The sequence below is a fragment of the Thermobia domestica genome, chromosome 8 (genome assembly GCF_964235325.1).
Source record: "Thermobia domestica chromosome 8, izTheDome1.hap1.1, whole genome shotgun sequence".
NCBI lineage: Eukaryota > Metazoa > Arthropoda > Insecta > Zygentoma > Lepismatidae > Thermobia > Thermobia domestica.
In genome coordinates this window covers 152,720,793-152,737,924 of record NC_137461.1, presented here as the reverse complement: position 1 = coordinate 152,737,924, position 17,132 = coordinate 152,720,793, and the positions used below count along the sequence as shown (strand labels likewise).

The 17,132-nt window shown below is 35.4% G+C and overlaps 1 protein-coding gene across 2 annotated transcripts in view; it reads right to left on the bottom strand.

Annotated features, from left to right (window-relative positions):
• LOC145693296 (alpha-tocopherol transfer protein-like) overlaps nucleotides 1-17,132 on the bottom strand; it is a 180,737-nt gene that overhangs the window by 111,116 nt on the left and 52,489 nt on the right. For both annotated transcript variants that reach the window (XM_081769152.1, XM_081769153.1), the window contains exons 2-3: nucleotides 12,952-13,124; nucleotides 8,487-8,578 (exon numbers count right to left, since the gene is read on the bottom strand). In XM_081769152.1, coding sequence (XP_081625278.1) covers nucleotides 8,487-8,578; nucleotides 12,952-13,117 — 258 coding nt within the window. In that variant the 5' untranslated portion in view covers nucleotides 13,118-13,124. The remainder of the gene's footprint in view (nucleotides 1-8,486; nucleotides 8,579-12,951; nucleotides 13,125-17,132) is intronic.

The following is a 17,132-nucleotide window of genomic DNA, read 5'->3' as shown; positions in this document are numbered from 1 at the left end:
GTCGAAAAAGTCGATGTTAAAGTCCGTGAAAATCGAAAGTTCACAATAACGGAACTTTCTTTGAGTTTTCCACAAATTTCGCGAAGTTTGTTGCACGAAATCATCAGCGAAAAGCTTGGTTACCACAAGTTTTGTGCAAGATGGATTCCAAAAATCTTGACAGAGGACCACAAAAATCAGCGAATGGCTGCAGCGTTGCACTTTTTGGACGCCTACAATAAGGATGGTGACTCTTTACTCGATCGCATCGTTACTGGTGACGAAACATGGGTGAAACACGTGAACTGTGAAACGAAATTGCAATCAATGCAGTGGGGGCACACAGGTTCTCCCCAAAAACCCAAGAAATGCATGCAAACAATGTCGGCAAGGAAGATGATGGCGACTGTTTTTTGGGACAGAAAAGGTGTGATTTTGGTGGACTTCCTGGAAAGAGGCACTACAATAAACGCTCAAAGGTATTGCCAAACTCTGCAAAACCTCAGAAGAGCAATTCAAAACAAACGCAGAGGAATGTTGAGCTCTAAGATCTTGTTGATTCACGACAACGCCCGGCCCCACACGGCAAATGTCACGCGTGAAGTTCTTGAATCTTTTCAGTGGGAGTTGTTTCCTCATCCGCCGTACAGTCCCGACCTGGCACCGAGCGACTTCCACCTATTCCCAGCAATGAAGAAGTGGCTGGCTATGCAGCGTTTTGATGACGACGAACAGCTGCAAGAAGAGGTAACGAAGTGGTTGAAGTCGCAGGCGGCCGAATTTTTCGACGAAGGAATTTCCAAGCTCGTACATCGCTACGATAAATGCCTTAATTTGAATGGTGACTATGTCGAAAAGTAGTATTTGTGTGTGGCTTTCATCTGTATATAATAAAATTTGTTTCCTATACTTTGTTGATTTTTTATTCCAAAACGTAATCTACTTTCTGGATAGCCCTCGTATTACATTAATAACCTAATAATATGGTATAACTCATTTGCTCTGAAAATATCTACGGGGGGTAGTTTATTCTTGTGAGTGAGTTTTTTTAAGACGATTTTTTCAAAAACAACTCACGTGATTCTGTTCATATTTCATAAATGTATATTGCATTAATATTCCTATAATGTTACATAAATAACTTCCATGAGAATATCTACAAGGGGGGTGTTTTTTTTTTGGACAGTATTGTGAAATATGTCTTCCGCGATTTTATTTTATTTACAAATATTTCATCAATAACTCTAACATATTATATCATTCATTTTCTGATGGAAAAATCTACAAGAGGTAGTTTACTTTTATATATTAGTATTTTTGGGGAGCGAAATTTTCCGAAACACCGTATAATTTTGTTCGTTTTTCACGAGAAAATGTTTCATTAGTAACTGCAGTCCACCAAGATTTATTTTAAGAAATTGAAGCGAGGAAATTTTGTGCGATGGCCCGTATCTTTTATTTTTAATAAAGTTTTATTTTTACTTCCCCTGTTGTAATTCGTGTTCAAGACTCCAGAAAAAAGTTGAAAGCTCGGAAGTACAAACGGTTTTCAGGAATTGTATAAACCTGTACGTAAGTAGAATGATCATCTGAAGTCACTTTTTTTCTATCATCAAAGATGTAAGAGTTAATGAACTCATCCTTTGTAAACAGATTGTGTATTTTACTCTTCGGTAAACAGCTTAGTATTTAAGCGAAAGTCTTAATTTCTAGTGCAACAGTACTTAGGAATTACTTTCTTACTTGATACGTAAATATATACCTGATTTTGACAGTATCACGTGTCAGATATTTGTGTAGGCAGCAAAGTTATACAATTTCTTCGAATTATATATGTAATTTCTCTTAAGGAAAACTGACTTTTGAGCCATCCTGTACATTTCACATGATAATAATAAAATATATGGTGCTCACGTTGGACTAAGATATTCTACTTGAAAAGCTGAGATGTTATCCTAATTTTTGCTTACAATAACTTTCTAAGATACCAAAATCATTTATCAAATTTAAGTATTTAAGACCACACACATGAAGTATTTATCTTAAGAAATAAGCAAAATTATGCTTTTGTCTATGTAAAATTATTTGTGGCTAATTTCTATGTATTTATTATTTTCCTTAAATTTATCATATTTGAACGTCTAAAGAGTCTGTTGAGTGGAGATAATCAAAATTCAATTTTCAATTCTCTTAAGGAAAGGAGAACTATAATTTGCGGAAGAGTGGTATTGACTAATAGAAAGTTTATCTTGACGAAAGTATTTAGAAAACATTCGGGAAAAGGATAATATATATTTAAAACATCAGACTGCTGACTAGTAATCCATTTCCAGTTTATATATTTAATTTATTCCCCTCAATTTTAGCATTTTGTTTCCAAATAACTTCCAAATATATGGACATCAATTAAAAAAAGTTCTGAAAAGTTGCCTAAAGTGATACTTCTACGAACATAGAGCTTTGAATGATGCATCGTAATAATTATAGTAAACTAATATACATATATAATAGTCATAATTTTCACTTCTCAAATGGAGAACAAAATGTAGCTAGTTTCTTTTGATAAGGTCCTATTTTCCTTTTTAGGGCTTCTACTTGTATGTTTACATTTTTTCTCCAACATTCATTTGATATAGCAATGCTATTTAAAATGTTTCTTATATTTCTCTCTTAATGTTAATTCCCACTTTTTCTCCCCAACAGAAACTAATTTAATCAGCATGTCTTTCAGGAAAGGGATATCCCGTGTACACTAACAAACCTGGGATAATTGTTGGTGTTTGTGGTCATAATTTGTTCGTTTCAAGTTAAGGTTTAAAAGGTAGTTTCATCGTAATGCAAACGTTGTCGAACTGTTTAATAACACCTATCATGATTTTGTGAGCTCGATCATCAACCAATATAACTGACATTTACAATATTGAAAATGAACTCTAAAGCAGAATGACTAAATTTTCCTGACTTTTTTTAATTATGGAAAATTTAAGTAGTTTACAGTCCAGAAAAATCCAGACATAAAATGAAGAAAAAGAAGGAAAAGGAAAAGAAAAAGTTTTCAAAGAAATACAAAATGTAAAGAAAGAAAGTGATTCAGAAAAGAGAACGAAGAAAATGATAATTTCTAATTATTATTATTATTATTATTATTATTATTATTATTATTATTATTATTAATATTTTCGTTTAGGAAAAGCTGTTCCGTACACATGGGAAATCTAATATACAAGGTTGTCTTAGTATAATTTTCCATTAGACCACTAGCAATTGTTTGACTTTCTAACTTCATTGTATAGGTCGGCGCTGGCAAATGAGCATGGGTATCCTCTTCCATTCCATTCTAAATCTCTCCAGAGACTACGAATAATTGGATATGGCTATGCCCGAGACGTTCTTTTAGGAATCTAAAGGTACAAAAATTCAACGAACTGGTATCAGAGTTCCACACGAATAAAAGGGAAGTAATATTGATGTATTATAGTTTCATGCTTCATTCGATTGCAAAAGAGGAAGGATATTAGAAATTGTGTTAACCTATATGTTATGTGATAGATGTTACCCTTGATATGTTAGCCTTATCTAAATGGACGTGCACATTTTTGGATGAGGAAAAATCACTACGTCACTTTTTATCGCTAGTGAGTAGATTGCTCATAATTGGTCATTGTTAGATAGGTAAATATATGGTTCATATAATGCGAACACAGAATTATCACCTGCTAGGAGATATTTATAGTTTCCGACAGTTAGTCTTTTGTTTACCGATATTCCGAGGTTGAAGGTAACACATACAGTTCTTGTTTGAACACTATAACCACAGACGTTGATGTATTTCTATTGACACTAATTGGAGTCTTCAAATCTACTCCCTTTGCGAAGGTGCAATTCTTGGCAAGCGATCATATGTTACTGAAGTTGTTTTGCAACTGTCTTTGGTGAATAATTGTTGCAGCACAGACCCTTTTGTGTTGAAACTGTAAGTAACTCGCTACATTCAGTGTTTTTCATACAGGTAAACCATTGTCTTGATTGTTTCATAATCATATATATTACGTTAATCATGTTATTAAAATGTGTCATATGAACTGGAAATTCAACCAAGTTAACAGTGTAAGAGACCGGACACTCTACAGTTTAGACCTTTAATAATGAGAAATAAAGCTGAAGATTTTTAGGACGCTAAACAGTAGATAAACTATTCTACCTCAGGTAGTAACGGTTTTTCAAAAGAAACATAAAAGTTTTTGTTTGTTTGTTTCTTTCTTTCACATTCTAGTTGGAAGTATGGAATAAATTGGTAATTTTTTTTTTCTATCAGAGATATGAAGCTTCTGAGAGTAAAGAATTCCTTCATCATACCATTAATTTAGGAACGTAGCTTAATATTAACACGTTGAGGAAAGGTTCAATGATGCCTTGAAATTGTTTGTTTTATAATTAATACAACGATGTTAAGGCAAAATATCTGTTTTTTTTTTTTTTTAATATTGAATAGCATCCATCAGTAACGTTTTTTTCTAGTCAAAGAAGAGCTCTTGCCAGTCAGATGACACGTATCCCACTGAATAATGCATGGCCACTTTTAACTAAAGCTGGGTATCTTTCTCCACTATTTTCTACTTCTTAATTCAAGAACCTCACTGATTGCCTAGCAATGTCGAAGCAACCCTGGAACACGAAAATATTGCGCGTCACGTACCCCACCAAAAATCACATCCGGGACCATGCATGTTAACCTTTGCTTTCAGGAACGTAACATTTAAAACACTTGTGATTTCTCTCAATTTTTATGTACTGGTTACTTATTTTCTAAAAGTAAGTATAAAATAGGCCTTTCCTTTACAGAAGTTTCTTTACGTAAAGAACATCCTACTAACATATTGTTGACTGATTCGGGTAGTTATCATTTAATGACAGGCACAATTTCAGAACTAATACTATCCAGAACATAATGGCAAAGCTAACGGAAAATTTTAGTGAAATTATTAATAATCAGCCAAGAAGCGGAGTTGAAGGGACTTTTCTACAACAATGCTAGAGGTGTTACTGAAGAACCCGACGCAATGTTAAATGCCTTATTTTAAGAAGGTGTAAGTTGAAGACACATCTAATCTCATGTGTTCAGGAACAAATGACATCCATTTAGGTTACAACTGCTGCTAAACATCGGATAAGATGGCTACTAGAGTTAAGCCTTACGAATGGTTTTTGAAAAGTTCGATATCAATGTTGATTTTGGAAATAGTGTTCTCCGACGAAGCTGTATTATTCTGAGTGGCAAAATTAACAGAATAAATATGTAATATTAGAGTTATTCTAACGTACATTAGGGGTGAATTTACAAATGATGAAAAAAAAAAAAAAAAAACAGAAAGAAACTAATTCTATACAGCGTAAATTGACAAATGGGCTGATTCCAGCGATTTCTTCAATGACAAAATTATCTCCACTTGGATAATCAACTTTCATCCCTGGCAAGATAACTTTGCCCTTTCCCTTTATGGAGTTACGGTGGCTCAGTGGTAGTGTGTTCACATCTGGTGTGTATGTGGTACCTGGTTCGCTATCAATGCACGACAAATAAGCTTTATAGTGGACAAATTCCATGTGAGTTGGTTTTCTTGGAGTTTCTTCTTATTTTCTTCCGCCATTCCATTTATTAATATCTTCACAATCATTTTTAACCTACACGGTATAATTGTGAGATGTAAAACAAAGTTTTCAATTCCCTCCCTCCCTCTAGAATTTTTCTGAATAGATATGAAGATGGAAACTGAAAATAACTAATTTTGTGTAGCCGAACTAAAATAGCACTTTTCAGTTCAAAAAGTTTATCAAACCCTTTTCGTAACCGTTAGAATCAATTTTTGTTTCTTGATTTTAGTTTTTGCTTTACTTATTCGTGCTGGAAACATATTCTCGTTATCTGGAGCAAGCTAAAGAGGCTAGAATGGGGTGGAAAGTCACCAAATATTTAGGTTTGATTTTCCTCAAAAAGGATCTTTGTATACCTTGTGAGAGCCACAACATTTACTCAAACGGATGATTATCTATATATTTCTAATAGAAGATAATAATAATAATAATAATAATAATAATAATAATAATAATAATAATAATAATAATAATAATAATAATAATAATAATAATAATAATAATAATAATAATTGCAATGCTAGTAATGTATGTACACATCTTCGGAATGGTGGAAGATATCAAATTGCTGTAAACGGCATTATGATCTTTGTCTTTTGAAACTCATCTAAGTGATTAGATGTGATACTTCTGTAAGCATTTTTGGATCAAAAGATCCTCGTATATATCAATCAAAAATTTTCTTGTAGGTTTTATATCTGGAGAATTACATATAGTGTAGACAAACCCAAACTATCAGTTAATTCAGTATGATGTGTGTTTTTTTTTTTTTTTTTATTCCGTTCAAAATACGAAAACTCGATTTAGGGGCCGGTCAAAAATTTTGTGGTCCCTGATCCCAAAATTAATTACTGGCCAAGATTGCAATCTTTTGATCCACTTTTTGTCTTGAAATACTTGCTTTTTAAAATAAAACCTTTTGGAACAAGTCCAATTTTCAATTCTTTGGTACTTTGCTTATATTTATTCGACATAACGTATATCAAGGAACATAGTATTCGACACTAAGGTATTTTGGACATTCATTGTGTCGCTTGTCTCACTTGCGTTATTACTGTTGTAGATGCCTCTGAAATGTAGACGTTTATATATGTGTGATACTGTAGCGTACTTAGTTTGCAACATTGAACAATGTGTGTTTTTGTTTGATATATAGATTTGAAATTTGTAATAATCTGACGTAATACTATTTGAAAAAAAAAAAAAAAAACGACAAAGTTGGGATTGGTAACACTTTGGTAGTATTACACAGTATGTACAACAATGTTATCCTACCAATATTTGCGTAGTACAAAATTTCATCTCTACTTGCCTAGGTTTCTGCAGTATCACACGTGTAAACTCCTAAGTCGAACAGAAGAATATAGGACTTCATAGGAATGTACCCAGCATACATATCATACCCAGAACTAACAAACAATTTCAATATACCGAGATTAGAGCAACGTAGGTATGTTAATGATTTAGTTTTTCTACATAAAATAATAAATAATAAAATTGATTGCATAGAACTAAGTTCTAATATATTTCTGCATGTTCCGACGTCTAGAACGAGGTTAAGCAATAGTACTACCATGTACTGTAAGAAAGCACGCACTGACATCCTGTATAAATCCCCTTTATGGAGAATGAGCTCTCACTACAATAATATTGAAGAAAAGTGTGAAATGATAGACATATTCAATATGTCTGAAAAAATGTTTAGGAACACAATTTGTAGTATGATGAGCTGAGTTAATTAATGAAACAATAAAAATTTCTGTATGTTTTTCTTCTGTAAAAATAATGATATTTTACCATATATATAAACAAACACTGTAAATGGGCAGGACGCCTGTTGTGTTGTTGTTACAATAAATAAATAAATAAATGAGTTAATTCTTTTTTTGGTGACCGTTTGTTGTTTCAAGTTAACACACTAGGCTTGGAAAATAGAAGTTTGAATCTCTTCGACTAGACTTCAGTTTTCTATGACCTAGTTTGAATAATACAGGCAATGGATCACATGGCAAAGCTAATGTTGCTTGACCGAGATCACTTATCCAGATTTCATTTGCATCCTAAATGCAAAGGGATCTTTTGCGAACTCAAACTCAAATTTAAATTTAGTGGCACGTATATGGGTAAAATTAATCTCCCTGGGAGAAACATTCAGTTTTGCACACTGATCTAATGTCCATTGACAGTAACTTTAATAGACGTATACCTCCGCATGTTGGAAATGATGATTATGCTTAAGAATGAAGAGTCTTATTAAGTAAGTAGGAATGACTGGATTGCTACTTTTCACATTCTTGTGAGTCTGCAAGATCACAATTTCAACACCATTCAGCTTCTTTTTGCAGAACTACTTGAAGGAAATTATCTACCAGGTTAAGGTTTGGTAACACTTGGATTCATTTACTAAAGTCCCACTCACCATATTCTTCAATGTTCTTCGTGATTTGAGGCATGTGGGGGAAAAGTACACTGAAATGTACAGTGCTCATATCGAGCAAGTTAAATACTTATAGTGAAAATGAAAACTATTTCTTGTGTATGAAGAAGTGCGCATTACCCTATAGAATTTTGTTTATGTACTAAAAATAGAAATACAAATCTACCATGGTAGCGCGGTGGTAGAGTGGTCACCTCTCGTCACTCATCTGAAGACCCTGGTTCGATCTGAGCTCCTGCCAAGTGGCCATATGATGGACAATCACTGTGTAGGGGTTTTATCAAGATTTTTCCAGTTTCCTTCCACTTTTATCCATTATCCAGCATTATAATCCATTTAATCATCGTTGTCTCCCGTAGCCTCAGAGCATAATCGTGGGACATTAAACTAAAAAATGTACAAAGTATTAATTAATTACCAATTTTAATGCTCTATCTTGCTCAAATTTTCTAGCTCGCAGAAACGATAGAAGGAAACAGTCATCAGTTCTTGAATGAAGATTCTTCTCAGCTGCAAATAAAAAGAAACATAAAAAGCTTCTATATTTCTCAGTCTATTAATGATAACAAACAAATGAATAAAAATTCTCAAATATGGTTTCAAACCACAAAGGTATTATTTTGGAACAAGCAGTCGATTTTATATAATGTGGTACGTAACATAACTACCATGCCAGAACCAAACATACGATCGATTGAGAAAATGGTTTGAATGTTTTAGTTCAAAATAATGAATAAGATAAGAGAGCGTTGAGTCGCGATGAGAATTTGAAGACTGTGGAAAGCACGTTCCTTGCTCCTTACAACATAAACCAGAGCTAATGCTGTATATCCAATGAAAACAAAAGTGAGTACTACTGATAGGAAAATATATATATGGATAGTTTTATTACATTAGTTCGTTTATGAGTAAGATTTTGCCACTTCTATTTTTTTCTATTTTGCCTCTATTGTCGTAATCGAACAAATCTTTATTTTAAAAAATTGAAAATTTTCTCTAAGCTTTCGAAATAATTGAGTAACTGCAATTCGCAAATTGTTGAGTTCTGAACTGAAGAGATTGTTTTTAATTTTACCGGACAAAGTGTCAAGAGTCAGAAAAATTAACTGCGCGTAAATGCTTAGCCTCAGGAACCTAGAGTTCGATGTGACAGTTCGAAAAATTAGCGATAACACCGAATAAATAGGCTATACCCTCCAAATTCGTATTTTCATGATGTGGCATTCGAAATCCAATTTTGAAGGAATTTAAGAAGCAAAATAATGGAAACTCGATTAATATACAAGTTCTGCGTTTAGCGCGGTTTTTAACATAAATTAAGAAATAGCACGAAATATATTCACTATGTGGTTGTAAAACTATGTTCTGGCAAAAATGAAGCAAAAATACTGCACTGTTTCATCCACCACAAAGATTGTAAGGTTTTGACGTTTCTCAATTAGAAATAATTTTGGGTAGGTGCTAATAATGTTTGTTGTGTACTAGAGTACTGAACGTGAATTTTGAGTTAAAGCTTTCTATATAAGGTATGTTGCAAAATGGTACGAACTATTCAAACATGTGACATAACTTAAGTAAGTGCACGTCATGGATGGAATACGTGATATGTAGAGATGTATAAGGAGGATATGTATACATACAATGGATAGTTCACTCATTTCCACGGCTAGCCAAATTGAAAACAAAAAACAATCAAAACAACACGATAATGGCTGTTGCAAAATGATAAGAACGCAATATAGAAGTCAGTTCTAATAGCCAATAAATGAGCCACTGCATAATATCAGCTTGAACACTCAATTAAGCATAATGTTTACCAGCGTTTGCAGCAGAGTCACATCAATTTGATTCCATGCAGCGATGATGGCATCCTGAAACTCACGAACATTGTTGTACTGGGTACCGATGGCGATCACTGAACGACACAATTTTTCCCAAAGATTTTCCATCGGGTTTTTGTCTGGGAAATTGAAAGGCCAATTAAGGACAATTACGTCCTTCTCCTGAAACCAATCCCTGGTAGTTCCAACAACGTGGATAGGGGCATTATTCTGTTGAAAGATCCACTCGGGACCAGCAATTCGCGCGGCAAATTGCAACATATTGTCTGGAAGTACTGTTTGGTACGTGGATGATGTCATACGAGATGTAGGAAATTCGAGGTTTGTTGTACCATAACAACCAAAGCCCCCCACACCATTACCGACTATCCTCCTTGCTGTGGCTTAGAGAATCTGATCCTATTTCCGCAGATCGTGTCAATAGTATCATCAGCCATCGGGATCATTAAAATTAAAATTTCTTTTCGTCATTGAAAATGACACAACGCCAATTCTGCTTCCAGGTCACATGTATTTTGGTCCAGATCATCTGTCGCTCTTTGCGCTTTGCGGTGAGTTGTGGGTGACGCTTGCGCTTCTTATATCAGAGATGATTACAGCCTTTCATAGCTCTTGATAGGGTATATTTATGTACATGAATGTTAGTGTCTCGTACCAACTCTGTAAGGGATATTCCAGCACAACTTAGCTTTCGAACAACATGTCTTTGTTATTGTGGCGTTAGTTAACACTGCCTTCCTAATGATATCCTTACTCCATACCGCATTCCAAGCTTAAGAAAATTGTTCAGGACACAAGTATTCTGCCCAATTCGATGTGCGATTTCATTAACAGATATACCTTCTTCTTTATATGCCATTATTTGCCCCTTTTCTCACTCAGACAATACTTTGCCACGGCCCATTATGCTTCTCTTACTCGCCGCCTCATACAGACATCCGCGCCGTAGTACACTAGCTTACACTTCTATCTCTGGTATGCTATATATTTCACCTTCTCGTCTAGCGCCCTCTATGTTCCGTAGCAGCGACCTAGCTACATGTTATTACACTAAATATGCCATCGTTCGTATCATTTTGCAACACTTCTCTTGGGCTGATTTTTCATTTTTGTTTCCCCTTCTCCTCTATAGGTGTCTATTTCTACAGTACCTCTTTTCGTGTAACATAAATACAACACTGTGTCATTCACCATACCTTCAATTTCCCGTTTCCTTTCCTATCACATAATATGACGATATCTGGTATCGTTCGTATCATTTTGCAACGCACCTTATTAAAATATTTTTAAAGGTTATTCATTTTGACTATACTGGAGATAAGTTGCAACCGTCCGTAAAGAAGACTGGGGGTTTGAATTCTTACCGGATCTCCATTCTTCATTTTTTTCGTATAATAGTATCATTAGACTTCTATTTTGTATATCTCAGGGTTTTAATAACGAAATGATAATGTTCTTTCTTCAGATTAATTTTCATGTAATATGTTTCCAACAGTTTTACATAAATTAAAGAAAACACTTGCAATATATGTTTCCTCTGGTAGTAACATTGTTTGAAATAGTGAAGAAATAATTGTAGACTGACTACAAAATCCGTGCTAACTGCCAAAATGAAAATGTTGAGTAAAACGCTCAGATTTTACTTCAGAACTGATGGCACATAGGCCCATGCGCATTCTTCTGGCGATTAATTGAACTACATCCACAGCAGTATTGCCACAGCCCTAACTCTGGAGTGGGCTGAAAAATAGTACCAAATTGAAACGAAAAGTGCTGAATTTAGCAAAACGGTGCAAATGGGTGCAAAACGATGAGATATAAAACAATGAATTTTAGGATGGTGGCGTTCCAAGTTAATGGAGCTTTATTTTACACCATCGGAGGTAAAAGTGTCGGGGAACGCGGGAGAATGCCGTATCCCCACTTTCAGAAAATATCTGTGGCGTCCCGCACTTCTAAAAAATTACAATGAGCAAAGATAGGCACGGGGGACGGCGTGACGTCATGCATCCTTTACTTTTTCAGATCCACTTTTACCCTTGAGTGTAATACATGGCTCTATAACATGAAAGTAACAGATGTAAAGTTCTATAACACTCCCCACTTTCCAAGAGTTTAAATCAAGATTTATTTTTTTAATAATTTTTAAAAACATCCAAATAGGACTACTAAAATTTCTACCACACTGCTTCTTTCTCGTCTCCTTTATGCGCGGCGCGGATGCGCTCATCTAACGTCATTTGTTTTCCGGTATAGTTCGAATTACGAATTTTCTACACAAAGTTCGTAGTGTTATGCGGTATAACGTCACAGAAATGAATGTTCAACAGCATTTTTTAAGAGTCCAACACACAGTGTGAGTAACGTGAGATGTAGGAAATGTCTTACTGACACTTTTGAAAATGTGACACGTATTTCTTTAAATGGTGCTGAATTGGGTAGAATTGTACCAATTTTTTCACAAAAGGGGCTGAAAATGCTAGTGTGGTACCAACGGGCCGATGAATGACAAAAAGGGCTGAATTTGGTACAATTGTACCAAGTGTGGCAACATTGATCCACAGTGAATACTAGATAGACTGATTTTAACTGAGCAGTGATAGGCACAAGCCATATTTTGACACTAACCCGAACCAAACTTTTCCATTTTTGGCATTTAGCTGGATTTTCAGTCTACAATTGGGTAGATCTGTGAATTTATTTGACTTTTGAAGAAAAAAAAACACCCGAAATAGAAAAGATATAAGATAATTCTTGAGGAAATAATATAAACAATGAAGTTTTACTTTTAACTTTTCATTTAAATAAGCAGAGCCTACAAAAAAGAATTGTAATATCGACTATCACAAGTGTGTCCAATTTAAATATTACAGAATAAATCTAATAGATAATCTCCTACTATCTCATATTTGAAAATATCTAATTACATATAATTGATGAAATGTTTTACCTGAAATTATTTGAAACAAAGCGAAAATAGAGTTAAATGTCGTATACTATACAAGAAAGAAAGGAAAAGTTAACTTGCCAATGGAAACATACCTTGTACCCTTTCTCTGAAAACTTGTATCTCTCGTAAAATCGTTGCAGGATTTTCACCTAACTCCTCTCTAGCTCTTTCGGCCCATTCTGGCGGCAAAGGCTTGTATTTAAACTTATCACTGCTAAACAGAGAATTCTTCTCAGAATCAGTAGGTGTGGTAAACATTATTTATCTGAGAGAAAGAAAACATTATAACAATTACGGAGTATACTGACTTTCGTTTTGATTTTAATACTCAAACTAATATACGGATGGTCTTTTATAAAAACTTTTTTTAAAAAAAACTTTTGGGATTTTAATACCTTATGAAACTAATACTATAACGTTTTACTTAATTTAATACATTTAACTATAAATATTAAGATTAGTGTATTCCTACTATTTAAAAAGATTGATTTGAGCTACAACAAAATTTAAATTCGAACTATATAAGAAATAAAACTTCTAATTGAATACGTTGGCGTTCCACCTCATGAACATTTGTGAACGGTTCACCACTCCATGAATCACTCTTCTACTGATAATGAAAAGGAGCTGCGATCTTACAGCAGACATACTAATGTCAACTCACTCATATCTGAACGCAATTCCATAAACTTGATGGGTCTTCATCTTATCTTTAATCCCATATTCTTGGAAGTATTGGTGCAAGTTTCAAAGAGTAAGAAATTCGAATTGGATGCGCTATGCTGCAAATATCTTTTTGTACTCGTCAATGTTTAGAATGCAGTAACAAATCTGCCAAGAAAGACAATATAAGATGGGAAATGTGCAAGCACAGTTTCAAAATAACTAGGGTAAAATTAGGAACACAGCGGGATATTAATCTCTTTTGCGGTAAGGCTAAAGAAAGACAAATCAGTAAGGTAAAAGAAAACTCAAATATATTAAAATTGTCAATTGAACTGGAAACGAAAAATGCGTTTAGTGACAACAGACAGGGTACAAACACACAGCAAACAAGACATGAATTAGGTATATAAACACTAGAATAATCATAATTCGCGGAGAATGTGGAGGTGACGAAGAAACAAAAATTTGAGAGATTTTTCGGTGGTCATCTCCGAGCAGTATTGGTAAGTCTGTTGGTAGGGCAAAGTCAGCTCGAAGCTGTGATAAGAACAATTCACAAGAAGATGTTAAATTCTTTGTCTAGCTCCACAGGGCGTACACAATGATGGGTCTTTCTCATGAAGTAGAAATCCATATGTTAAGTGTACAAAGTCCGATGCAAAGTCGAGTTAGAATTTGTTCCTCCTGTCGAGATTTTCTTTAGGTTGTAGTCCCAATACCAAGAGCAGGTTTGAGTACATGTAATTTATTGTTGACAGCCTGGTCCCATTCAAACTGATAGCACTGATGCAACTGAGCAGGGAATAGCGAACCCAGATCCGTGCTGAGTATGGGAAAATGGAGCTTTCTCTCTTCAAGCGGAGCAAATTTCCCTGTACGGTCTGCCTCTTCTTCACCAGCTATACCAATATGGCTCAGAACTGAACAGAGTAGTGCCTCACATTTCTGTGCTAATAACACTGGTCAACATGATTTTCTTTTTCGCAAAAGAAGTGAATACTGAGCCTGATGCAGTTCGTAATCCTGAATTCAAAAATGTAATCAGTATTTTTCTTCAGGCAAGGCTTTGTTATGAGTAACTTTTTTCACCCTTATACGCGAAATTGACCGTATTTTCTTGGATATTTATGGGTTCGGAGAGATATAGCCTAGCTCTTCATTAATGTACAAGAATGATTTAGTTATCAGATTATTGTGGAAGGAAAAAGCTTTCACTTGGAATGAAGTTTGTCGTCATTGATCCTATAGGAAGATAGGGCTCATTGAATTTCAGTAAAATATTGTGGAAATTGTATATTTTCAATTGCACAATCCCTCCTCTCTTGCCACACCTTAACAGCAGGCGAAAAAATTATAAATTTAGAAAGTTATGGGACGCACATGCAACATAGTATTCGATTTGTCGAAGGCGTTCTTGTATTTTTTTTTTTTTTTTTTTTTATACATTGTCTTGTCCATCTCCGTTGTGCTGTATGTGTGATAGAGGCTTCCAAACTTTGAATGTTTGTGATATTATAACATCCTTAGTTTGCAACACTAAATAATAAATTTGGTATTTTAAGTTTATGCTTAACATTTTTATTTGAAATATGTCATAATCTGACGAGTCATTTGAAAAAATATAACTTTATACTGGGATGGCAACACTGTTCACTGGGTCCGATGTCCCCCTCCTTATAGTTGCATCATGCAAAGTTTCGCTTTTCTCTCTCTCCTGGTTTCTCCGTTATTACAGATGTTGCAGATAAATTGTCCATCCTGTATACATATATAACAATTATTTCGAATGGTATGCCTAAACTTGGCCAACATGAAACCAACTTCTCATATATATTAAGAACGAACATTGAACTACTAAAATGAAAACACTTCCAAACAATTAAAAGATAATTTTTTAAAAAATGTAAATATTGGCTTGTAATGAGTTGAGTTGATTTTGAGTTTAACGTCCCTTTCAGCAGCGAGGCTATATGAGACGGTATCTACGGATTAACGTGGAATCCGAACCACACGAGCTCTTGCCGGGAGGCTTGTAATGAAATATTTCAGTTGAACGTCCCACGATTAGGCTAAAGGAGACAGATGGTGATGATAATGATATGGAGGAATCGGTGGAATGAAAATGTGGGAGGAAACTTGAGTGTCCCGCAAAAAATTACTGACACGATTTAGGATTTAGATTTTTGGGCTTTTGGCATCAATTGCCACGTTAGCTCATCACGTTTGAGGGAAGACGTAACTCGTCGAGCGCACTATCCGGGAAAAAGGAAAGAAAAAAAGATTGGGGAAGGAAGTGGCCTGGGACCTTTTTGTTAGGTACCACCCCTACACATTTGCTTGGTGTGAATGAGGAAAATTCAGGAAAAACTCATGCAGGATGGCTAGCCTGGAAAAGCTTTTAACACTTTTTTGACCGACTGCCCCGACCGGGAATCGAACCGGGACCGCTCGTGCCGATGACGAGAGCATTAGCGACTACGCTAGGCGTGGCTATCCACGGACACGATGTTGTCCATTCCAAACTCTCATGGCCGGGGATCGAAACAGGGACCCCACATACCGCTCTAATACTGGGCCACCGTGATCCCACAGATTGACTTGTGATTTATGATTCAGCAAGGGATATATATACAGGCCAACATAGGCGCCGACTTGAAGAAAATATTGGGGGGTCCAAGCAATGAATAAATATATCATCATCGTATTCAACCGTTTTCAATTAACTGCTTGATGAAGGCCTTTCCCCCCAAATCTCGATCCGTTACTCCGCTGCAAAATTCGCACTGCATTCATCTTCACTTGTCAGGTCAGTGTTACCAGACTGTTGGTTGAAGCTTCAGTGCTCTATTCAACACCAGTCTGAAAACCGCTTTTTCTATCGAATAAGAAGGCTGTAGGGATGGACACGAGCGACTTCGAGCGAGTTTTCTTTGAAACTCGACTCGACTCGAAACAGACATATTTAAGCTCGACTCGAGAACTCGGCTCGAAAAATTTCCTCCAACTCGACTCGAATTCAGGTCGAGTTTCGAGTCGAGTCGAACCAGAACGAGCCAAATGGAGCTAAATTTTATGTAGTTTCAAGTACTCTCTTTAACTATCTTACATAGACAGTGTAATTATTATCAATGATACTACTGTTACTACAACTACTACTACTTCTTCTTCTTCTTCTTCTTCTTATTATTATTATTATTATTATTAACAACACCGTGTATAAACATGAAAGATAGGTGGTTTCTATCTGAATACTAAAAACTGAATGACTGCCGACCTCGGTAGTTGTGAAGTCTAGGAGGCATGGCCATCGTCACGAGATTCTGGATTTGAGTTCCGGAGAAGCAAGGATTTGGCTAAGGCCAAATATTGTTAAAAGTTATAGGGCGCTGGCCAAACATGTTCAAAACTGCTCGGCTCGGGCTTAGGGTTGTCGGCCTGGGTGAGCCAATCTAAGCCGATGGCTCACCCAAACCGAGACGAACAGAGCTGATAGCTCAGTTGGGGTGAATCGATGGCTCATCCCAACCATGCCAGCTCAAGCATTTCGCTCCGTTGAACTGAGCCGAGCAAGTTTACATCACTACCCGGGTTGAGCTTCTGTTTGGGC